This window comes from Camarhynchus parvulus, chromosome 1A (genome assembly GCF_901933205.1).
Source record: "Camarhynchus parvulus chromosome 1A, STF_HiC, whole genome shotgun sequence".
NCBI classification, from domain to species: Eukaryota; Metazoa; Chordata; class Aves; order Passeriformes; family Thraupidae; genus Camarhynchus; species Camarhynchus parvulus.
Genome location: NC_044586.1, coordinates 58,721,478 through 58,747,057, shown reverse-complemented (window position 1 = coordinate 58,747,057; position 25,580 = coordinate 58,721,478). Strand labels below are relative to the sequence as shown.

The 25,580-nt window shown below is 36.9% G+C and overlaps 1 protein-coding gene across 12 annotated transcripts in view; it reads left to right on the top strand.

Moving 5' to 3' along the window:
• Positions 1-25,580, top strand: part of MAGI2 (membrane associated guanylate kinase, WW and PDZ domain containing 2) — a 700,805-nt gene that overhangs the window by 566,249 nt on the left and 108,976 nt on the right. For 11 of the 12 annotated variants that reach the window (XM_030960210.1, XM_030960207.1, XM_030960209.1 and 8 more), the window contains one exon: positions 11,968-12,603. The exons of the other annotated variant lie outside the window; for it this stretch is intronic. In XM_030960210.1, coding sequence (XP_030816070.1) covers positions 11,968-12,603 — 636 coding nt within the window. The remainder of the gene's footprint in view (positions 1-11,967; positions 12,604-25,580) is intronic. 12 annotated transcript variants of the gene reach the window in all.

Genomic DNA, 25,580 nt, shown 5'->3' with positions numbered 1-25,580 from the left:
TGTTTAATTGTAATTTTACTTACTATTTAATGCTGAAAGCCTTGAAAATGTTTCAAAATCAGTTTACAGTATTATAGGCTCACTAGACATTTAATAGATTGATTGGTTCATCTTTATATATGTAAAATTTCTCAAGGCTAAACAATTTATGGCTTCCTTGCTGAGAACAACTAAAGGACTGTCAGTTTCAAAATTATGCAAAAAACATAATGTATCAACTATTAATGGAATAAAATTAGGGACAAATTATATTTTGTAATTATAATAGTATATTTTTATCAATTATTGTAAAAGCTTGTTCTATTTTGTGAATTGGTTTATTCTTCTTTATTTTTTATTGTATTGAACTGGTATAAAGTCTCTTTGGTATATCATCATAAAATCCATTAAATCAAAATGCACTGTATCAAACAAACACTGAATTCATTCACCCAGCAATGCTTAATTTTGCTGTTAGGACAGTGTTATTTATGGTGATGTCTCTCTTGTTAGTGTCAGCAGCCCCATCTTTGGTTAGAATGATTCACAAAGACAATCTTGAGGTTTTTTCTGAGCTCATAGTTTCTAGTAAAAGCAGAGAGAGCTAAAATAGACAAGAAGCCATACTTTCATTTTTATACCCAAGGTTGTTTGCATTTTTTTTAGTTTGATCTTAGGTACCGGAGTTTCTCTGATTGTAATCCCCACTGGAAATAATGACTGTGTAATTTAACTGCATTTCTAAGAATTGTAGCTGACATATAAGCAGTTGACACCTGACTGTTTTTTGTCTGGAAACCATTTTTTCTGGTTGTGCCTATATGTGAGCATTGCTTGCATACAAGTCTGAAAAATTAATAATTTCATACTTAAAATGACATAAGAAGCAGAGAGAACTAAAGGAGTTTTAATGTAAATTGCCCTCCATTTTAAAAACATCAACTTTTGGAGCAGATTCACTAGTATAGCTCCAGTCTGTTTGTGCCTTCCTGAAGCAGGACAGGGCTTGTAGACAGGCAGGAGTTGGTGTTTTTTAAAGACAGGGATGAACAAAGTGCTCAGTGCACAGCAATTTCTGCTTCCTATCTCACTCTGCTGCTGGCATTCATGTCCCACATTCCTCCTGCTCCTTCCATTCCTGAGCCCCACATCACACACACTCATCCATTGCTCACCCTTAGCCATCCCCTGTCTCCTGTGTGCTGCATCCTTTAACCCATGGCACTCTTGCCCTTCTTTGTGCACTTCTCATGCAACATTTCTTAGAAGGAAGTTTATGGAGTGGCTGTCCCACTTCACACCATTTTTACAGGCTTTCCAAAGAGGAGGAAGTTGTGCATATAATATGGTTGAGAGAACTTTTCCAAGAATCACCTTCAAAGACTATGGCTACCATCTCCAGTGGGATGGGAGACTGCAACTGGATCTCAGTTTCTGATGGACACAGGAGCAATACACTCTCAGGATGGTGCCACCTACTTTGTCAGGAGCAGGACAGAAATATTGTGTGGAAGCAAATGACATGGAGTGGTAGCCTTCTGAGGAAAAATCAGATACAATGATAATTTTGGGAAAGGCTTTTTAATTACCATGGGATGATTCACAGGAACATTGGGAGATGGCAGACATAGTGTGAGACTGCTTTTTCATGGTCTGAACAAATAGTCTGATGTGGCATCACAGTTATTCATAATAACACATTTTAATTTACTTTTATTCATTAGCTAATTAAAAATTAATAAATACAGACATCCAGAAAATTAAGTCTTTGCTGAAGGGAAAGATATGGTTGCTCTCGTACACGACAGAGTTAATGCCCCTTTATATATAAAATCTGAGGTTTGACTACTGAACAGCATCTGATGTATCCATATTGCAGCAGTCTGTAGCAAGTTCTGGAATCCAAACATTCAACGAAACCTCTACATTGCAATGGAAAATGATGGACTACTTGCCCTGCAATGGTGTTGTAATTGGTTAAATATTTTCTATACTGGAAATTAAGTTCCAACAATATTGTGACTTTTCAGTGCTATAAAACATACTAGAGCAGCAAAAATTCTGTTCTCTCTCAGAAACCAAAAGACAAAATAGATAAGGTGGATGAGACATAAAAGGAGGAAGAGTAGCTAGTGGGAGATTGGATAATCCTCATAAAAGGGGAATGTGATTCGTAGCCATACAGCTATAAGGCTAGAAAGTGACCTTTTCCTAACTATTATAAGGCTGGAGTTTTCTGTGTGTTATAAAGCAGTTTTAAAGAAAGAGCTTGGTGGGACTTGTGCTAATGATTTTGCCTCCTCACAAAAAAAAAAAATTATTTATTTTGTAGTTTATAGTGTAATATTCAGAAATGAGCTGAAAGTGAAAGTATAATTACTCAGTGGTGAAGGTGTTAAATTGTTTTGCAAAGAGTAAAAATATATTGTCCTTGAAAATGAGTGCTTGGCAGTGCAAGAGGCTCTAGAGATATTAAGGCAACCAACATTTGCTTGGAAGGAAGGTCAGTTTGATAATACATTACCCTCTATTAACCTGGAAAAATACTGTAAAACCTTAGAGAACCTAAAGGAACTCCACTATTTATCTTTACCATGCAATTTTAAAGCAAGTAATCTATTCACACATGCCTGAAAAACTATTGAGTAGATCTTTTGTTATAGAAATTATGTGAAAAGCTCTCGGAAGTTAAGGTAATTATTTTGTAGATAATTTCACTATCAAAAAAAGAAAGAAAATATAGAGGTAATACATAAGATAAGCCCACATAAACTAAAATTTGAATGACCTTTATAAAACTTATGAGTAGAAAATTAATTATATACTAGCCGTACATTTGTATAAGCATATGTTAATGAAACAGTAATCAAATATAGCTCCATTTCAAATGCACTGAGGTATTTATATGTAGTAAAATATCAGTAAAAATCCCTTTATTTAGCTGGAAATTTTTTCACTGTGTTGATACATTTAATTTCTGCTTGGTAGAATGCTTCCTGTCTTTAATTTTGATTAAAAGCATTAATCTGTAGTGATCCAGACCTCTTTTGAAATATCTGCCTCTGAAAGGTGCTGACCTTGTAAACCCAGTTGACTACTTTAAAGATAGAGCAAGATTTGAGGATTTATATCTATCTACAACAAGGAGTGCATATATATATTCTGAATTTCTGATTTAGCATGACAGGAGAAGCTCCAATAACGAGGGTGAAGCAGTGAATGAGCACACATTTCATTACAACTAATGGCATGATTAAGATGTTAATCAGTCAGATTCTTCAGCATAAAGTTTGGTAGTGAATTTTTAGCATAAAAAGTAGCATCAGGGACAACAGCAGGCATTTCATTTGGGAAGAATGTGGATACATATTATTATTATTGTAAATTAATGTTTCTAATCAATACATCAGAGCAACACCTTCAGATTTGGTGCCTGGTGGTTGGCTCCACATCCATGGTTTGGATCTGAAATAAGGACACTGACTGCTGGCAGCTCACGTTGATCTCTGTCAGCAAAACGTGGACTTGAGCAATGAATACACAAAACATCCACAAATCAAGCTGTAAGTCTTAGCCTTAAATTAAATTAATAACCTGACTTATAGTCAAATCAGATTTGTACTGGTTTCAGAGAGTCAGCTGGGGAATTAGGCACCTGGATGGGCACTGTGTGAGTGTCGCAGGAAAAATGAAGTATTGATCAAACAATGATGAAAATCATAGTTTTACCAAATAGATAACGGTTATAAAACTGACCCACTTCTGGCAGTAATGCCCACTGCAGTTACAAGGAATCTCCTTGGAAACCATAATATCTCTAAAATAGAAATGAATTTTCAAGTTGTACCTCTATAGATTTTAAATAGAGAATGAATCCTACTCATCTATCTTTGCACATATTTTTTAAGTGTCCAAAATGTGCTGTTGCTTTCACAAATTACTAATTTAGTGTATGGCTAGTTATTCTTGTCCTTGTGCTGCTAGCATTACTCAAAGAAATAAAATAGCTCTATTAACCATTTCAGTTCGCATGACTGCCTATTACTAAAAATTCCCAGTAACATTTATATTTATATTTCAACATATGAAGGCATTTGTCACTGTGCTGCAGCATCTTTATAAATGCTCCATCTAATTCCTCACCTCATCCATCTCCCTTTTTACTTCCTGGCAGTTTATGTCAGGAATCAGCAGTGGCAATGGTGTGCAGTTGACAGTGCTGCTGAAAATGTCTTCCACCAGGGACAGGTGGCACATGGCCAGGATTCCCAGTGGGGCACAGCGGCTGCTTGGTATTTACATCATGCTTTTCCATGCCCTTCTGCCTTTAGGCTGCTGGGAGGCTGACTGGGCTACTTTCTTCCTCCTGGGAGCCATTACCTAGATAAATGTGATGCGCTGCCTACAGAAATAAAATGTGCGTACAAAAGCAAACGTGTTGTAAATTTTGACCTCCTTTTTCTAAAGAAAAAGAAGGGTTGCATTTCTTCATGAGCCTCTGCACACAGTGACACCTCCCAAAGTGATCCCAAATAGCTATGCAAACGTGGCATACATTTTTTATCTCGCTCTTCAGATCCACTGACGCTCTGTCACGCAGTTCATTCACACCAGGCATTTCAGGATGCACAAGAAGTTCCTGCAAGCAAAGCTTAGACAGAACAAGCTTACATAATTTGCAAATAAGAGGCTACCTTGAAAATTGGAACTTTTTCTCTTTATGTGGTCTTGCCTCCAATATACTTAGCATCTTTTAAGTAAATAATTTTTCTGTAAAGTAGCAGCTTTAACATCCATGCTATGCTTTCAGATGCTTGAAGAAGTGAAAACTGTTTCTAGGAAGAAAATTTGCCTACTCTTTACTGCTTTATGATCAGCATTCATTTAAGTATACTTTTGCTATTTCATTACTTATGTTTTTTAGTCTACAATATTTCATGTTTACTAGATCAGCAAATAATCAAGGTCTTTAGATTTTTCTGGAATGTATTTTATTTATCTCCCAAATAAATGCCTCTATTTAAATAGCTTTTACCACTATATGCAAAATACAAATAAAATGGAAATAGTTTTTTTCTACTAATCCACATCTGCCTGAGTGTAATTACATGATACATGCTGGTTAAGCACAAAAATTTTGAATAGACAGCTTTTTAATTAGGCATATGCATTGGGTCACAGTAGAATTAAAATGGGTTCTAAAAAATTGATTGTATAAACATGGCACCTGCTTACTCAACAGATCTGAGTCTTGGGTAAAGTTGCAGACAAGTGTCTGTGTCACATATTTGTGTTGGCCTCTGAAGCAAAGTTCAGAGCCAGTGCTCAGTCCTTCATGATAGGAATGATGAAGTCCAGTGATGGGAACAGATTTTAGCCCAAGTTATCACCCCTACAATGCTGTTTGTACAAGTACTGGCTCAAATCTGACAAGCAGATGATTTATATCTCTTGTTCAGGTTTCAGAAAGAGGAAAATCTAAGCCTATTTTATGCCAGTTTGACTGCCTGAATGCCTAAGAATACATGTTGGCTTGAATTTTTGTCCAATTTAAAGAAATAATAAATTATAATAATCATCATTAATGACTTATTAAATAAATAATAACTCTTATTACTATCATATATTATTATTATTTTTCCCCCTGAACCTCAGTTCCCAGAGTTCAGTGAGTGAAAGAAGGAGCAGTGGAGGGTGGTTACCTGTCAAACACAAGTAAAACTTTCTGTTTGTGATGGAGCCTGGGAAATGGGTCTTCCATGCCAGTATGAACGGTGATATTTTAATGGACTATTTAGTGTTCTCACATACCAGCAAGTGGTCTTGAAACTATTTCTGAATGCAGAGGCAGCTGCCCATTATGTCTCCCAGCAGCTCTTTTCATTTCGCTGTGGCTGCTGCAGTACTGTCTATCAGAGAAAGTTGTTATAAAGCTGATAATAACATGGTCAGTTTTAAATTTAGTTCTTTTCATCAGCAGCTGTGGTTATTGAGTTATTGAATGCGTGTACTTCTCCCCAGGTTGCCTTTTTGATATGTTTTAGCAGTTAATCCAATGTTCCTCTTTAGAAGAACTAAGTATTTTCGTGGCAGGTGTTTTAAGTATTTCAGTACTAATATGCAATAGTCATCTTACACTGCAATCTCCTTTAAGAAGTTGTTGTCATTCCAAAATTTTTATTTTAAAATAAGGGTAATTTTATACTGAATATTAACAAAATAAGGGCATTTTTCTTTTTCTTCTCTTTTTTTTTTTAAGACTAATCATGCTACCATGAGCTACAGGACCCTAGGCTTTATCTTTTGCCCATAAAAGTCAGGCCATCAGATGTCAGCAGCTAGAGCTAAGTAGGTTTTACAGGGTTCTGTGGCAAGTCAGAGTACAAGAAATCAGAGAATTTCTGGTTATGCAGAAATTTCTGAAATCTTCTACAGCTAAAAAAAAAAACACTTCTAGCCATTTGTAATGGAAATTATTTATTCACACACTGGATTAACATCTATGGCAAGTGGAGGGAAGTTGAGTTTCAAAGTTTCAGAATGTGGTTTGTCTACTACTGTTTAACTAAAGGATCCTCACACACTAGTTCTCTGTACTGCTGCTTGTAAGTGTATGTGTGAATGTGCAAATGGCTCATTTCTTACAAATCTTTGCTTCTTTCATGACCATCAATCACATGCTGTTGTTATTAAAATTACCCACATGTTTCATATTTTGGTACTGGAAACGTGCTCTGAATTTATGATTAACAGGCTCCAGTGCCAGCAATCTTGCAGCACTCTGCAGAAAGAGAAGACAAGGTCACTGCTGAGAAGTGACAGAAATATCTGGTAATGACAGTAGAGAGTGTGGGTGGGCAGGTGAAGGGAAAGCTTCAGCGATGAAGTAATCGTGTATTGCCAGCTCTGAAACTGATGCAAAGTATGCATATGCAGCATTTAGATTATATGGGTGAGATATGCAAGTGGGAATAAGTAATGCTGGAGAAGCTAGCAGAGTTTATGTGGGCTATAAATGCAGCAAAAAATTATGCTGCCCAAGTCCTGCAGAGCTGGTGTGTCCTGTGCTGACTTGCCAAACCATCAGCTGGTTTTAGCACTGTTGCTATTGGCTTCTGCTGGCTGCAGGGGGGTAGCAGAGCTGTCTCCACCCCAAATCACAGCATTCTGTCATATTTTAAGCACATAAACCTAGCACTAAGAGCATGATCAAAAACCTGTCAGAAAGAATGGAGACATTTCTACTAAATTTCAATTGAAGATCTGATCTGCACTTTTTTCTCTGCATTCATACTTCAAAATTTAGTGAATTCTAATTATTAATGAGAATGGCAGCCTAATAGGCAATTAAATTCACTGAAGTACAGCCAGAAACCTAAGTGTACAAGAAATATAATTAGAAGAAATAGGCAAAATGTTTGTATACAAATAGTGGGAACATAGGTAAGACAATGGAAAAACTTTACCTACAAGATGTTTACACAGAGAACCTAGAGATAACAAAACCTATCAGAAACAATAACTGGAATCAACTGAATAGTACAGGTTCTTCAGAAAGGAGGTAAATAGAGCTGGTAGCATTTCCTGAAAATATAAGATAATTTGTGATGAAAGAAGTTATATCAATAAAACATATTCTGTTTGGATCAAGCACTTCAAGCATGAAAAAGGTTGGGTTTTTTTTTCAAAATTAAAGCTTGTGGAAAATCCCCAGGGTGTCAGATTTAATTCTGAAACATTATTGTAGAGACAAATGTAAAACAGAATCTGTCATTAAAAGATGTTGAAGCTCAGAAATTTCTTCACCAGTTACTAATCCAACTAAAGATAATGACAGTACAGATCTGGTTTTTGCTTTGAAATACATAGGTAACAAAATGGAACCTCTAATCAAACATTCAGGCACTGAGTCAATTAACATTACATGACAATAAGTAATGATCAGCAGACTTTAATCAGCAAAACAAGCTAGTTAAATATATGAAATATTATGAGAGTTCATGGTTTCTTCTGTGAAGAAGACATCAAACTTCATCAAGTGTAACATACTGTGTTGTATCTGATAACAGAGGACTAGGTTCAGACATCCAGGAAGACCCCTCCAGACCCCTTTTCCTAAATTTTTCAGTTAAATGCAAGAGCCTCAACTAAATCTGAGGTAACTTTAGGACAGTTTGACAAATTTGCTTGCTGTCAGTATTCTTTAAGATTCTTCAACTCAGTGCTGAATTTAGAATTGAAGATTCTGTTTTTGTGGCAGCGTAGATTTTTGAGAGGTAGGCCACGGTATCTGTTGTCTACTGGGTGTCTATCAAACCTGCCAGTTCATCTCGAGAGTCTGATTCAGATGCCTTCTCCACAGATCAGATCAGCCCTTCTGGGCTCCCTTATTCCTGAGCAGTCTCAAGGAAGATGAGGTTGGGGTGGCATGAGTACACCTCATTTTTTACAGGCTAGTGAGGAAGATGAAACTGGAGAGCACCTGGCAGAGAGGATGTTCACCCTGGAGAAGAGAAGGCTCAGAGGGATTTTATCAATCCACATAAATACCTGTACAAAGAAGCTGGAGCCAAGTTCTTTCCAGTGGCAAGAGGCAATGGGCAAACACTCAAACACAGAAGGTTCCCTTTGAACATCAGAAAACACTTTCCTGCTGGGAAGGTGATTGAACACTGACACAGGTTGCCCAGAGAAGATGTGAAGTCTACCCCCTTGGGAGGTTTTCAAAAGCCAACCCAATATGATCCTGGGCAACTGGTTCTAAGGGATTCTGATTGAGCAGGGTTTGGACTCTGACCTCTAGAGATCCCTGCCTAGCTCAATCGGCAAGCTGTAAGCAACCTCCAGTCATTTTAGCAAATTTAATTCTAAAAGTCAGGCAAAGTTTGATGCTTAATATAAATGTTCTGCATAACTTCAAAGATACCCACTCACTGTGAAACTGTGATTTCTGGAGGCAGACTATGGCTTGCTCAGAAAATCAGACAGGAGATGTAAAGTGGATCACTATTATGCTTGTCCATATGCACCCATTATTATTAGAAGCAGCAGAAGAGAACAGGCAGAAAAGATGATACAGGAACCTTTAAGGGAGGTTTCCTAAAGAAGACAGGTTTTGAACTTTGCATTAGCATGGCACTGGCTCTGTAATGCTCTTAACTTATCTCTCTCTTCCTACCAAATGCTGAGTACTTCTCTCTGTGTCAGCAATGAGGAACTCTCAGCCTGGAAAAATGAGTTAGGTTTGGAGAAAGTACAGCTGAGAGATTAATTTGAAGTGTTTCTGAAATTAACCCCTTTTTTACTCCTTCCTGTCTTATGATCTGAAACTGTTTCTCCCCACTGCAGTCCCACTGTAGCTCCTTTCTTGGAGCAGAATTTAGTAACTCATGCCCTTGTGTTTATGACACTGTACGTTCTCCATGTGACAGTACAGCAGGTGGGTCCCAAACAGCCCCACTGTGACTGAGTTACAGCTTCAGGATCTGCCCAGCCATGCTATCCATGTCATGTCTCAGAAACAACAAAGAGCTTTAAAGATACTGATTCAGGAAATGCTGAAGGATTTTCTGCTGGCCTGTGGAAGGTTGTTATTTGAGGAAGTTCTTACCCGAGGTCTTCTAGTGCTCCGTTTTGTTTGTTTAGTGACTGGGGAAAGGGACTACTTGGGGTGTATGTTTCCTGACTGCACTCCTTTTGCAAAAGCTAATTTCTTTTAACTACAGCTCTATATAATGTCAACTAGTTTATGTAATTTTCTGATATATCGAAACCATATTGATTTAAGTTTTATATCATAGCTAATCCTGTCCAAATACTTAAAGTGAGGGGCTGAAAACAGGCAATGATTTACTTGCCCAACACAAAAATTGCATTTTTCATTTTGCACTCTGCTAATGTATTGTAAGAGAGGATGAACAAACAGATTGGTCTCCTCCCACCACATAGCTGCATTGCCAGCACTCAGGGAAATAAAGACTGCATGGATTAAAAAGTCTCAAGGTTACTATTAAAGCATAGTTACTGAAACAGCAGCATGCACTGAAGAGCTCTCAGTTCAACAGAAGCAGTCCTGAGCAATGTCAGCCTCACTGCAAACGTGGGAGCCAGGCATGAGAATGCAGGTAAGATCTTTTTATACCAGGGCATGAGCAAATCATGATGAATTGCAGCCATTGCCACAGTAATTTGTACGGTGCATATTTTCTTTTAAATTCTGACTTCTGAAAACGGCTTTATTTTCAGCTGCTTGAGACAAAAGCATTGGAGTTTTATCAGCACTGCCTATGAAGTGACATTACTGTTTGTGCTTCTTTTGGAATCTATTTATGGTGCACATTTAAGAAGGCATTTGCAGCTCCTAAGGTTTATGTGTGTAATGCTCACAATCATTTTAACAAACTTCCTTAGCATTTTTTCCCTAGGCAGCCTCTGAAGAAATCTTCCTCTGAATCACAGTTTGTGCATATGCAATTAATTACTGTCAGGCTGTTACACAGACTGATCATGTGGGAATTGACCATTTCATGTTCACATAGAAACAGCCTTTGCCTTTTGCTCTCACTTAGAAACAGCCCTTGCATTGGCATCTTGATGATGCTCTTATCCTCTGTTTGCTGGATTAGATATTTTGATTGAAGTACTTGAAAGACATAATTACATAAATACACTTGAAGCAATTCCACCCAAACCACCTCATTCTGCCTAAGTCATTCTCATTTTCTTGCTGAGTTTTCAAATACCTTTAAAAAGCTTTGTGTTGTGATGTGTATATTTTTTAATTGTGTACCTTGTAGACATCTCATAGTATTCTGGTGATTAATAGCAAGATAATAAGACAGTCTTCACTCAGAAAAATACTTTAACTTCTAGAGTTCTCCAACCAAACATCCTTTTCTTTTTCTATAAAGATGTAAACTTTTTTATGAAAGTGAAAACTGACTGTGGGTCATCAAACTATTCTGAATATTGTTTGCTTTGATAACTCATTTTTATTTTAATATGCACCTTAACAGAACGTAAAAAAATTATTTATGGCTATGAGTATATAGATCTATTCTAACACCAAGAAGAATCTTGAACTTATTTCTGAGCATTTTAGTAACAGTAGATGGTTGGTGCATGGGCAATATGGAGACCCATAAATAGCCTGTTGTCTTAAAGAATTCTGCTTCCATATGCTCATATTGGTAGGTCTGCTATACATGAGACAAGATTTGAAGGTAAAGGTCATATCTTTGGGTTTATTTGACCAGCTGCTTAGGTGAAAATATTAAACTGATTTTCATCTATTTGCCAAGATTCTTCTAATGTGAAGCTATTGAACCTACCAAAAAATTTGTTGTGTCATTGTCCTTGAGCCTTTTGGCTACAACAAAATGCCATGAAACATCTCTATATTATGTAAGATAGATAGTTCATGCCTCGAATAGGAAATGACAGTAGCAGTTCTGAATGGCTGATGGCAAGTAATCATATTTAACAGAAAAGTGTCAATATCATGATCAGTGCAAAAACTATTTCCTTATGCACATGCATACACAGTCTTGATTTGCTATTCATTGATTCTGAAGTCCAGGAATACTTACTTTTTTTTTCTTTTGCTCTTCACCAAACATTGGTATTTCTTGACAACACAGTCTCCAAATAATCGTTCATTTTACCTTATTAAAAAAGTAATCTATAGAGACTGCACTGAAAGGAGTTGGAAAAATAGGGAAGACATGTCAAGAAAAAGTGAATGTCTGGATCCATCTAAATTTTCCATCTGTGAGCTTACACAGAAAATAACTGGTATTGTCATTGTGTCTTTGTATTACATTTACTGCCAGACAAAATTTACTTTTTTGTCTCTCCTATATGAGTCAGTATGTTGATTGAATTTATCATATTTTTTTAGTAGACTTCTATCTCATTTAAAAAAAATGCACTGCATATACAGCAATTGAAGTTGTCTCATGTTGTCACTGTTTGTTCTTCTCGTTCTAGGTGATGTGATTGTCTATATTAATGAAGTTTGTGTCCTTGGACATACTCACGCAGATGTAGTCAAACTCTTCCAGTCTGTTCCTATTGGTCAGAGTGTCAACTTGGTGCTATGTCGTGGATACCCTTTGCCCTTTGATCCTGAAGATCCTGCCAACAGCATGGTGCCACCCCTTGCAGTAATGGAGAGGCCTCCGGTAGTGGTAAATGGAAGACATAACTATGAAACTTATTTGGAATACATTTCTAGGACTTCTCAGTCTGTTCCAGACGTAACAGATCGACCACCACACTCCTTGCACTCCATTCCAGCAGATAGTCAGCTTGATAGCACATTCCCACCACCTGCCCATGATGATAATGTATCAATGGCTTCTTCTGGGGCCACCCAAGCTGAACTCATGACCTTAACCATTGTGAAAGGGGCCCAGGGCTTTGGCTTCACTATAGCAGACAGTCCTACAGGACAGAGGGTGAAGCAAATTCTAGACATTCAGGGATGTCCTGGTTTGTGTGAAGGTGACCTCATTGTTGAGATCAACCAGCAGAATGTACAGAACCTGAGCCATGCAGAAGTAGTGGATATACTTAAAGAATGTCCTGTTGGAAGTGAAACTTCTTTGATTATCCATAGAGGAGGTAAGTTTGGAAAGTCTGTACAATTACAAAAATGTGTGTAAAAGGTTCTAAACCATAAAGACATACATATACTCACTACATCCTTGTTTGCTAGATTGGAAATTAATTTCCATGTTGTGAGAAATAACACCATTGGTTCTGGAGAAGTGTGTCTGTAATTAATTATCCTAGGCAAAATCTTACAGTTTGTTGTACATTCCTTTATGTGTTTGAGTGTCAATGGTCCCATCTCTGTATAGGGGTAAAGCTAGGCCAGTTCCAGACCTTTCACCCCATAATAGTTTGTGTGGTGTCTGCAGCAAACTCACGTAGTCCCAAAGCAGTGCTGCAAGCTTTAGATATAGTTGTATGTATTGACTCATTAATGTAGATCAAAATCAGAGCAATTTATTTGCCCTTTACAAGGTTACTGGTTTTCCTAAGCCATTTTGCCTCCTTTTCATTCATTGTAAAAATTTTATACAACAGTTGTTGGGGTTATTTTCTTTCCTGATAACAGAGATCCATGGTATATATTTCTCTGATTAAAAAAAAATTAGCTTTTAGCAACTTGTTTTTTCTTACCAGCCTGACACAGTAAGTTTGAATGTTCACCATTGGAAGGAGAGAGTCAAGACATCCATAAAGAAGCAATAAGAACAGAAAAAGAGTTAAAAACTTGACAGTGATTTCATAGCTTTTATTATTTTAGCCAAACAAAATTGTTTTGTGGTTTGAGGTGAGCATCCATCCTAACTTATTATCACCTGAAGTAAATCATGATTGGATTTTTTTAACTAAAAATCTTTTTTTTTTTCTCTAAAGGCATTCACATGTCACTTAATGTACATTAATCTGTGCTTCAAAAGAAAAAGGATTCTATGCATAAAGATGCAAAAATACTTCTGAAGAATAGAAATTGGGAAGTGAAGATTTCATGTTTCCATATGCCAAATGTTTATCATTACAATACCTTAAAATCCTTAGGATAAGGAATTTAGTAACATTATATCCAATTGCAGAAGTAACAAACTTAAGGTGATTATAGGAGATCTATAGTCACATAGTCAGTAATGACACATAGTCAATAAAGTATTTTTCAGGTATATGTATAAAAAAGAATGATTTACAAGAGACAGAATCTGATATTTCTTTGGAATGAAACCAAATTAGGATGATAATTAAATTGGACTCACTATAGTATATGGACTTGAAGAAAGTGAATTGTTGTATTCATTGGTATTAAATCTGGTTGTCCTTAATGGCCATTAAGATTCTTGCACAATGGAGTAAGCAATATTTTTTTATTAAGTTGACAAAATAGGGAGCATTTCATAGCCAAAAAAGAACATTGGGAGAATTAAAAGTGTTAGTGCAACCCCAAAAAGGTGGAATTTTATTTTGGAAAAGACAGGATAATCACCCTCTAGAGGAAAACAATTTAGAACACCAGTCTTCAGAGAGAAGCGGAGTGTAAAATCCAGCATGCTGAACAAGCCTGAGTAATAACAGACAACAAAATAGATATTTCAGCAACCAGTGTAGGACAGTAGCAAAAAAAACCTGAAGCAGCAACATACTCAAGCCCTAGAGGATAATTGCTCTCTCTGAGGACAAGTTTCTTCGTAGATCATTGATTCATGATCAAAACATGATAGTTTAACATTGATCAACATGATAGTTTAACAAGTTCTGGTACATTAACTGAGCTGTGGTTATTTCCTGCACGTGGCTGTGGCAGGTAGGAGATGCTGCACTGAGCTCAACGCTCGATAAAGGCACTGTGAGTGTGCACCCTCTGCTGTGTCTCAGGCCAAACACTGAGGTACAGCTCGTTCCCCTGCCTCAGGGACTCAACATCCTGGGTCCAAATCCAGTAACATTTAACCCTCTGCTGCTGGGGCAGGAAGTGGTTGGTTGCTTTAGAGAAAGCAAGGAAGAGAAAGAGAGCACGTTTTGTTCATGGTAGAACAATGACCAAGACTAAAGCAAATGTTTGGAAATCCTACAGTGTTATTAAACTTAATGGAATGGTACAGAACTAATGTGAGTTTAATATCATAAATTTTTGTTCATCAGAAATAATGAGTATAACTCAAGATTGTGAGACTACAAAATTAAATTTTTTTAAAAGTTCACTTTTTTGCTTGATTCAAAATAACTGAAAAAAAAATGTATTACTCAAACCTACTTTACCTAAGAGATGGCTAAATCATATCTTAACACAATTATGAGAACTGTTTTAAGATGAATACCAGGGTTTTGTTCCTTTTTTTTTTTCATCTATTCATAGGAAAGGGAATTTATGTGACTAACTACACACCCAGAATGCAGGTTATTATGTCTATGTTGGTCATCATGTTCCTGTGCAGAAATGGACTTTTCTATGATGTAATTCATGTAATCCACTGTAGATGTTTCAAATAAGTCAGGTATATCTAAGTATATCTTAAAACTACATTTGCTGCTTGACTGATTATAAAGGGAGTAGGGGATAACTGATTCAGGTGTATGTGTCTATCCAACATGTTACAAATAATAAACAGGTGATAAGATTTGGTCATGTGAGATAATCTAAATACAAAACCAAATACATAAAGAAACTTTCTTTGACTCAAATATTTAGTCAGTGAAATCAGTAAATCAAGGCATATTTTCTCATTACTCATGGATCCAAGTTTTAGTTTATTATCTTTGTTGTGTAATGAACTTGAATTATGCCATCCTTTTCCATCATTACCCTAAGCATCCTGTCTTTAATGTCTCATTTTTAAGAATAAGGCCAAAAGGCTGTTCCTGCCTGTGGAGGAAGGCTGTGTTTTGCATAGGTTTGTGTGTTGCCTTGTAATGTTTCTGTCTCTGATATGAATATGGCCTGTCTGGACACCTAATTGTGGCATGAGGTATGCCACAAATCCATTTCTGTAAGTGACTTAATTTCTCTCTCATCCAGCAATCTTATCTACATTGCAGACAAGAAACAGATTGAAATTGACTGAGATTTATTCTCACTATAGGAAGTAGTATCTCACACTGGAAAAATTACTCCCTTGGATGCACACAGTATGCATGCTACAGCATTTTACAAACCATTGTCCCTCAAGCTTAAAAGGTCAACAGCCAGAGTATGCAGGAGAAGAAAAGGTGTGCATGTTTCAAAACAATACTCAAATTTGAAGAGGCCAATAAAATCTCTCTCACCATCACCAAACAGAGACTTGTCATGGGGTACAATCCAGCTGGAGCAAGTCCCACAGCTCAGTCAACTCATTTTAAGATTTCTAAAGCAGAAGCAGCAATGTATCTGCTTGTTAAAAAACAAAATGGTAATGGAAATAATACCCTTCTCTGTCAAATGAAAGAATCTCTCTAGCACTGGCTAGGCCTCTTACTGTCTTTTTCTTGTTTATTGGAAAAGTTCTTTGCTAAGTAGATGCACCATAATAGTTCAGTATCTTTACATCTGATTTTGCTGAACAGCCATATTATTTCCATTTATTACTATGAGCTGACAGAGGTGGTTGCACTGAAAAACAAAAACTAAAATTAACAGAAAAGTTAGTGGAAAAGTGTTACCAAAGGAAAAAAAAAAGATATGAAAGAAAGAAAATAACACCCAGAGAGATTTACTCCTTTCCAGTTTTGCTTCAGCCTTTACACTTTATCCTGAGCTTCTGCAGTAGATTTCATCGAGTATAGGCTGCTGAAATAGTGTGGAAGAGCTCTTGAAAATCAGTCTTTCTGAATGTAGATCATAAATTCTGAATTAGTCCAGTGCTACTGAAAAACAGCGCTTAGTGGTGAAAGTGGTATGTAGCAAATTTATGTAGAGCAAAATATTCAGTAATAAGGACTTCAAAAACTGGGTTTGGCATGTTCTACTAATTGAACTATCCATGTATTTGACATATGCCATCTCCTTTAGAAAGTACCTTTGAAATATATGGACCTATAGACAGCAGCCCAGCTCCAGAAGTGTTCCTGTCTAAAAAAAGAACTGATAGATTCAAATCTAGATCCATCAAGACTATGTCTGAAATGCTGTTGTTAAGGAAACCTGCAGACAAGCCAGGACTGATTCATGCAGTTATGTCAACTCATAACAGGTGCTGAGAGTGAAACATTAAATGCAAAAAGTGGGAGGCTGACAAAATTCCTACATCAGATGGCTATTTTATAATCATGGAATCAGAAAATGGTATAATCCAAACTGGCTCTGAGAAAGTGAGAATGTTGGTATGAAACTGAGCCAGAGAGCTGACACAGTGTGGACACTGTTTAATTGTTAGCCCGGTCCTGGTGTGGGACTGGACTGTCAGCAGCCAGTGTCACCATGGCATGGCATGGGAAATAGTGAGGGCCACATGCAATGCGCAGCCAAGGTGAGGAGGGAGAATAACTACATGCTTGTCAATTGTGTGAATAAAAGCAAGGAAAATTATCTTTCTCAGACACTGTATACATCTTGCTTGAAATGTGTAACTCATTAAAACCACTAACAGATACCAGTACATCACATGCAGCATCATGTTTCAAAAACAGGCAGAAATTTCACCAAAAAAATCTCTGAATATTCTATTGAAAAACACTAACCCTTCAAAATAAGCAGACTTCAGTGGAAGAAACCCTCCATCCTCAGCACCCTTTCCATGGACTTACTTCAAATTTTCCAGTTTTGCCTTTCTCCCATAGAGGTTTGCTGTTTTTTTCGGGTTTGGTTTTTGGTTTAGGTTTTGGTTTGTTTGTTTTGGGTTGGTTTTTTTGGCCAGGATTGCTGTGTGTTTCAGTTCCTCTGGTCAGGAAAGCTCATGCTTCTTTATCTCCATGTTGTTGCCTTTTGGGAAAGCTGCACGAGCTGAGGCAGTGCTAGTCTGGCTCAGGAAATTCTGATCTCTTTGTTCCATGACTTCAGCCCACTGCTGAGGTCTCCGTGGTTTTATTCTCATTCTGCAGTTCTTCATACAAAATACTAAGAGTTCCTGTTGCAAACTGGAGACCCTGTATCTCATGGCATGCTCATCCCCAGTTCAGGACTTTCTAGTCAGCAGTCCTGAGGATTTAAAGAAATTCAATTCTTGGAAGTATGATGTAGGTTTTTGATTTGGGACTTACAGAGTTTTTCCATCATCCTACTGTCTCTACGGTTTTACATACCTCAGTCAATGGCAAATTTTTCCTTTCCAGTCACTTCCTAAAGGAACCCAATCTTGGTTTATTTGCATCCTATGGGTACTCTGAATTAACAGTAGTCTATTCATACTTGTCTTGTTCACAAAGTTCTGCTTCTTTTATTGTTTCTGAGAGGAGATTTTGGGACAGACAAGGTCTCACATCTCTTCCTGTTTCCTGATATACTTTCTCCTCTCCAGACACTTACTTCAACTGTATATCTGCTCCTGATCTATTTCCTCCTATTTCCTCAAAGCAGTCTAATGTTGAGAGGAATATTTGGCAATATCTGCATTTTTAGCCCTTCTGTGTTCTTAAATGTCACATGCATTTCTTGTTTGTGAGCTTAAGGGACATTTTATCACACAAAGTGAATGTGCACATGAACCTAACAGAGAACCACTGACCCATTTGAAGTTAACCACGTGATCCATTGATACCTAGAAATTTGAGACATTAATGCCTTCTGTTGAACGTGCTGCTGACAGAATCCTCTTACAATTTTCTCTTTCCAATTTGCCACGTCATTTTGCCTTGCCATCCCTCTAAGTGCTGTGTTGTTCCTGGATCCATCTGCTTTAAAAATGATGGAAAACAAAGGTTCATAGATGACCTTTTGCCTTTCCATCTCAAAATTAGGAGTTTTTATGATACCATAAACTCAACAGTTTCCTCAGCATGATTTCTCTGTAAACATATTCTTCTCATGCTGGCTTTTGAGTTATTTCCCTTTTTTGCGCTCATTTTTGTTGCTATTTTAGCTAGTGAAGCCAAAAACATTTAATGATCAAAAATACTGTGAGTCATGCTATATTGTCCACTTCACTGACTTTTCTGTTAGAGGTAATGTTGCCCTTTTCCCAGCCATGGACACTTGTCCCTTCCTACCTTCCCTACATAGAAATCAGAATTATGTGCAAATTGTTCTCCTAACAGCCTTGTGAGAAGGACAGTTGTCTTTCCTTTGTTAATTCCAAAAATAAAATTCTGAAAGATTTTTAGAATTCTGAAAATTCTGAAAAATAATCTTCTGAAAGATTATTAGAAAATACCATTAACATGCAAAAAAAACAAAAAAAAACCCTGCTGTTTAATTATCAAGATTCCTGAAGCACTGCTTTCCTGACACATTTTTACAAGATATGTCTCACCTTGCAGAGTATCATACTTTTAACTGTGAGATATATACTCTCCTAGCAACCTTTCAATTATTTGAATCCTTTTTGCCCTACGCCTTGAGACTGTTTTATACTTTATATTCACTTGAAATACTTCTTAACCACCTTGTTGGAATTATCTGGTATAAAATCTATTTCAATAAATATTACACATTATAGCAGGTAAACAAAAATAAGTTACATATAGAGCCTGGTTTATGAAGGGATTCAGTCTAAATCTTTTTACTGAGAGAAGTTGTAACCTTTCAGTAACACAGGGAATGACAAATTTGAACAGGAGGAGTTAGGGCAGGAGACCAGTTATCCTAGAATTTGCACTAATGAAACTTTCATATCTTTTCTTGTGTAGCTCTGATTAGCTGTGAAACAGTGTGCAGTGCTTCCATATTTCTGAATAAAAGATAAAGAAACCATAGACATCCTTAATGAATATGGATTCCTGGAAAATAGACATTAATAATAGTTAGTAGCTGTTGCACTGTATTACTAGAAGTAGTACTAATTGCATTGCATTTCAGAGTGGTAGTGCTATGGTTTTGTTGCTTCTTTCTTATTAAGGTTTGTGCACTGTGCAGTACATTTGTGGATAATTTTGGAAAGCATTAGGTAAACCCTTTCTACATATATTACACAGAAGGTTTTAATGACTCTTAGAAAGCATTTTGTTTCAAAAGTGCTTTTATCACTGGTGAAACTGTTTTCTAATGAAGGCTTATATGGTCTGTGTGAAATTTGAACAGTGCTTCTATTAAAACTTGGGGACATTTCTCCTAGGGATATGTGTGCCTAACTCTTGCTGACATTGGGAGGAATTGGTTTGCACACTGGAGAAATAAGTCCCTGTAGAAAACCTTTTAGCAAAAAGAAACACAAGTGTATAGGCATTTATTGTCATCATTGCATGCCACAAAAGGTGACTACCATTGCTCCAGTGGCTATTCTGCCATTAAATTCTCACACCCCAGAGGCTACAAACAGTGAGCAGTCAGACATTAGAGTTATTAGGACTACAAAGAGACTTACCGTGCACACAGGATTTGAGCAGAGTTGCAGGAACTCTGCCTTCAGGACAGACAATTGCTCTTGAGGAATACAGGGCATGTTATTGTCTGCTAGCTACAGCCCACGTCACTCTAGAACCCAAGAGCTCCACTGGCAGGACTGCAGACTGGTTTCAGTCTTGCTGGTATTATTTAATGAATGTACACAAATTGAAGAACAGTTTGTTTGACAAAACAGACTTTTTGGCTTGTCTACCTTGGAATCTGGCCAGGCCAGAGAAGTTTCTCCTTTGCACTTGCAAGCAGTACTACGAGAAAACTTAATGGTATTGTCTTGGACTGTGCATCTCAGTGAAAGATGACATCTTTTGAAGCCAAATACCTCCCAAGCATGGTACATGGGAGAACCTACTGCAATGCTGAGGGATGAAGAAACATGGGGGTTTTCCCCAGTCACCCCTAGTCTAGTTTCTAAGAGAATCTCACCTTCTTCAGAGGAGATTTGGGAGATCTCAGCCTAAGGATGGAGAACTACAGAGCTGGACTCTAAAAAAGTACCATACAACCTGTGCTTGTGTACTGAGGCATGTCTAAAGTTTAGTCTAAATGTGTTGAACAATGTTTTTGTTGGTTCAGTATAATGTAATGTCCTATTAAACAGCATTTGTTGGGCTTCCAAATCTGTTGTCAAAGTACATTGTGTAGATGTTGTGATGTGGTGATTTGTAAAATAGTGCAATATTTTGTAGTAATAAAGTAAGCTAATACACTATGAAACAAGTGACTACATTATCTATTGTGCTCCAGACTTGAGACACAGCACTGGGGAGATGGGAAGGTGTGCTTTTCAGGCACTTCCTAAGCTACAAAACTCTCTTGGCCCCTATGGTTTGCATATCCAGTAAAAATGCAGAAACTAAATTAGTCTTCTAAATGAGGAATTAATCCCTGTACAATTCTTTGAGCAGTTTTCATTTTTACATTCTTTAAAAGGGAAGGAAGGCTTTAACAATGGCTATGCTTGCCCTCTATGATTCATGCTCAACATTTTCTTAAAATTTTTTTATAAACCAAGATTATAACATTTAATAAATACAACACTGACTTCTCAGGAAACCTTTGGCTGACTCATAATTCAAACTCAATCAAAATCAGCACCAGGATTCATATCCTTTTGTTGTGTCACCTTCAGTTTTAAAAAAGGACATGGAAGCCAAGCTGCCAGGCACAAATTCTGAAAGTTGACTCCCAAGTATGTCCAAACAGATTTCTAAAGGAAATAAATCGCTTTCCAAAGCCAAATTTTTCATAAGTTCGAACAGTATTTCAGCACAGAAGAAACATACTGTGCAGTGTTCGTGTTTGGTAAATGAGAGAAATACTGACTTTTATTTCTTTGTTACCTTTTAATACCATAAGCTAAAAGAAGGCAAGCTTTCTTTACATACATTCCCGGGGTCACCTTCTGGTTAATATGTATTTCACATTGATGCAAATTATAGTCAATGGACTTATTAGAATATTTTTTCTATAATTTAAGCATTTGTAATTGCATTTCATGTGTTCTAGATCTAGCACTTCTAAAAATTCTCAGCTAATTAGAAAAATACTCTGTAGGCATGAATACAAGCACAGATACAAAATATTTGAATGAGAAAATATTTTCATCATCTTTACATCCATTCTATCAATTAATTTCCATTTCTATAATTAGGTTTTCTTCATAGCAGAAAATTTGATAATGTTTTAATTTGATAAATGATGATGACGATAGTAATAGTAGTAGTAGTAATAATATTAATAATAATGCCATTTTCTTAATTTTTTAAACTGATTAAGCCATACTTAATGGATTATTTGGCATCGTAGAAAAGGTTTGCTAATTACAGGAATACCCCGGTATTATCTATATTTTAATAGTTTCACTAAATTCACTCATCAATTTAAAGCCAATATATTTTTCTTACAACCCCTGCATAACTTCTGTATTTTAACTTATTCTCAATAAATTTGATTATTTTAGGCATCTGGGGCCAAGCAGTGCCTCTCTACTGCAATATAAACACAATCATATCTCTGAAGTACAGCAAAAGTCACCTTAACCTGTTCCTTAAGGGGAAAGAAAAATTGACCAGTTGAGGAACTGTAAACATGATCCTAGTGGGGTAGTGTACCAGAAGACCCAGGTTCTCTTTTGCATCACTCTTAAGCCTCACACAATTTAACATCTCGTGTTCTCTGGAATAAGTATGAGCAAGTACTCAGTGAAAATTGAAAGATTCTGGCAGATGATTCAGTTGTTTAGCCAAAATGTAGGAAGATTACATCGATGGAAGGCCCTAGAGCAGCCTAGAGAGAATTCTGGAAAAAGTCTACAGGGCTTTGATCTGTGGCCAGTGAGAGCCAACAAATGTGGCAGAGTCAAAGATGGTCATCTCCATCCAGTTTCTGCCATTCCTCACTAGCTGTTTCCATGTTTTACCCAGTCCTTCCTTAGTCTGCATGTTTACTGCTTGTCGTTCTGGCTCCATTTTCCCTTGTTTGGCAATTCAGAGAAGCTGCCATTCTTGAATGTCAGCCCAGCCTTTGAACTTAGCCTTGCTTTGAGCAAGAGGTTGGCCTACCTGAACCCCCACTGTCTCTTCCAATATAAACACTTAGAATATTCCATGGTTCTCCATACTTCTCACATTTAGGCCAAGGGTGCTAAAAGAGAGGGTCTCTGATTGAACAAATCATCATCTGCATAATTTTAAACTTCTTCCACGGTACTTCTGAGAGAGAAAGAGAAGCTTTTTAATCTTGCCTCCTTATTACACCACACTGAATATATATTTCTTTGTATATGAGAGTTATTTAAAAGTCAATGCAAGCAGGAAGGATGGTGACGTGCTTTTTGATTTCAGCTTGCCAGATGTGTTCCTTGAGATTAAATAAACAACAAATTATTCTCACACTGTAATTGAAAAATAATGCAGTGTTTATTTACTTTTTTGTAGCATCTCTGAGAGATCTCAATGGCTTGTGAGGCTGGCTCTAAAATAGAAACATTTGGAGAGTCTGACATAGCTAAAATTCACTGCATGACCACCAACTGGAATGATTATTTCTACTAAAGTTAATCTTGAATAAGCAAGAGGTTTCTCTTGTAATTTGTTCCTTGCATATCAGACTTTTAACTTTATCAAGTTCTTTATCCCAATAGCATCACATTAGGATGTGTTGTACTAAAAGAAGAACCATCTAAATATCGCTTCAGTCAATAGGGTCTTTTTTAAGCATTCATCTCACAGTGATTAATTGATTCTATATTTTTTCACATGTCCCTAAAGGCAGATAAGCTGAAAATATTTTACATGCAACATCCTTTAGCCTGTCTTTCCTTGCAACACATATTGCCACGTTCTCCTCAGCACTTGTTATCAGGGATCCTGTGTAGGCAGCTACAGTGAATCCTTCATCATCTGCTCTGGGCAGCAAGCAGGCATTCTCTGTGGCGAGGGAAACAGGCATCTCTCTGGTGCCATGCAGCTTCTGTAAACATCTAAAGTAGCAGAAATCAATAGTATTCTAAAAGAACCTATTCTTCCCTGCTGATTATTAAAGTTTTTAAAAGTCACCTACCAACATTTCACATTTAAATTTCTACTCACTTTTGGTCAGATGAATCCCAGTCTAACTGCAAAACAGTTAAATTTCTAGTCTACATGAATCAAAATATTAACCCCTGCAACCAGTGGTGGAAAATAGCCAGTGGTGAAAGATGACTTAAATCATTTTATTCAGTCACTGTCTAGGCAGCTTGTTCTCTGGCTTTGCTCATTATGCTCACAGATTGGAGAGAAGTCTGAATGAGAGCCTTAGGTTAACTGACAAGGTCATCTGACAAGCCAGATGAACAAGGGTGCATGGGCTGAGTCCTGCCCACACACCAGAGGCAAGCATAGGTAACAATCAAAGTTATTAAAACCCCCTGCATTATCACAAAAGCTGAATGCTATCTCATGCAGTAAGGCTAAATCTGGAGTCCCATTCATGCTACCTACTATAGAAAACAGTCTGGATTTCTTTATAAAAGTGAAGTTAGAAATGTAGAGTACATAAAATATTTTGTATTAAATATATATTAATATATTTATTAATACTTAAAGTTTTATTATAAAATTTAATTGGTTTTACATAATGGACTTCTGTAAGTCTTTACATGCAACAACTCCACTCCTTACCTAAAAATGGAAACAAGTAAAATTAGTATGGCTTACTTTGGATTGGAAGATTGCTTCACTTATCAATCTTTCAACCTAATTATAAGTAGGAAATCAGTGAGGGAATTTATTTTTAATGAACTATCTCTAGGAAAAGTTCTTGGCTTCTGAATAAAGGCACTTTCTTTGAAAGTCCCATAGAAAACATAAAATCAGTACTGGTAAACTTTGCAATTGGCAGGGAGTTTGGTCCATGTCATTGAACAGATGAAACATTACTGATAAAGAGCAACGTGGAATGTTTAATAAATTAAGCATCAGAAAACAGAAAGTATTTCTATCCAGTCATTGCAAATTAATTCCTGAAAGAGAGTAAGGAATGCAACCCAAACTTGTAAAAGTGCTTTTGAATCATTATGTATAATCACCTGAGCATAACATCACAATGAGAAAATGCAGATTCAGCACAACTTCTTAAAATTAAAGGTTTTGTTTATATTTTTCTTAGTAAGATGCCATTGGTAAACTATTTTATTGCACTTATTTTTAATGTTAAGAAAATCAGTGAGGTACTGTTCCAGATTCTTTCTCTGCTTCTTCATACTTCTCCATCTTATTTTTCCATTTTTTTCCTATTTGCTTCAAAGTTACTATGTGACACTTCCATATACTGTGCAAAGCATCTTGTAGATGTCTTATCTTTTACTAAAGGGTTTTTTTTTACCTGAAATATGGGATTTCTATAGGATTTTCCATGCAGTTCTTCCTTAGCAAAAGTAATGGCTGGTTCAGTTGTCCATGTACAAGGAAGATGGAAAGATATTTCCTTACTACCTAGCTCGTATAATAGATCTCATTTCCTGTGGAGACAACTAGGCATGTAATTTCAGGATTTATTTCCTGTGAGGAATCTTGCAAGGAGTTGTTCAAAAGCTTGTAAAAATTAAAGAAAAGGACTTTGCTTGGAAAAAAAAAGTCTAAAACAGAGCTGAAAGGATAGAAACCAGCTAGTGAAGAGTTAGACATTCAGAAAAGATGTTTTGTATCACATAAAGAGTAGGAGCTGTGTTGTCAGGTGATCCTTTTTTCAGCAGGTAGGAGGCACAGCTGACCTTCAGCTCTCTGGGTATCAGACTCTATCAGCTATAAAACTGCTTCAGAGACATTTGTGGTAAACATGAGTAAATATTTACCCAAAACAGCTGCAGCCATCTTCTGTGCCAAACAGACAACAGCAGTCTGATGGAGAGATCTCTTTGGTTTTTTCCAAGTCTATAGCTGTCCTTGTTCCTCTGAGAAGTGCCTGAGTTAGGCAGGTCCTTCTGCAGTGAGGGTTCTTCTGCCCTTCCTTCCTGAGCTCCTGGTGGAGAGACACTTCCAGTGGCTGTGGCTTCTGAGCAAGTGGAAGAAGGGTCAGGGCAGAAAGCTGGAGATCTACAGCCCAA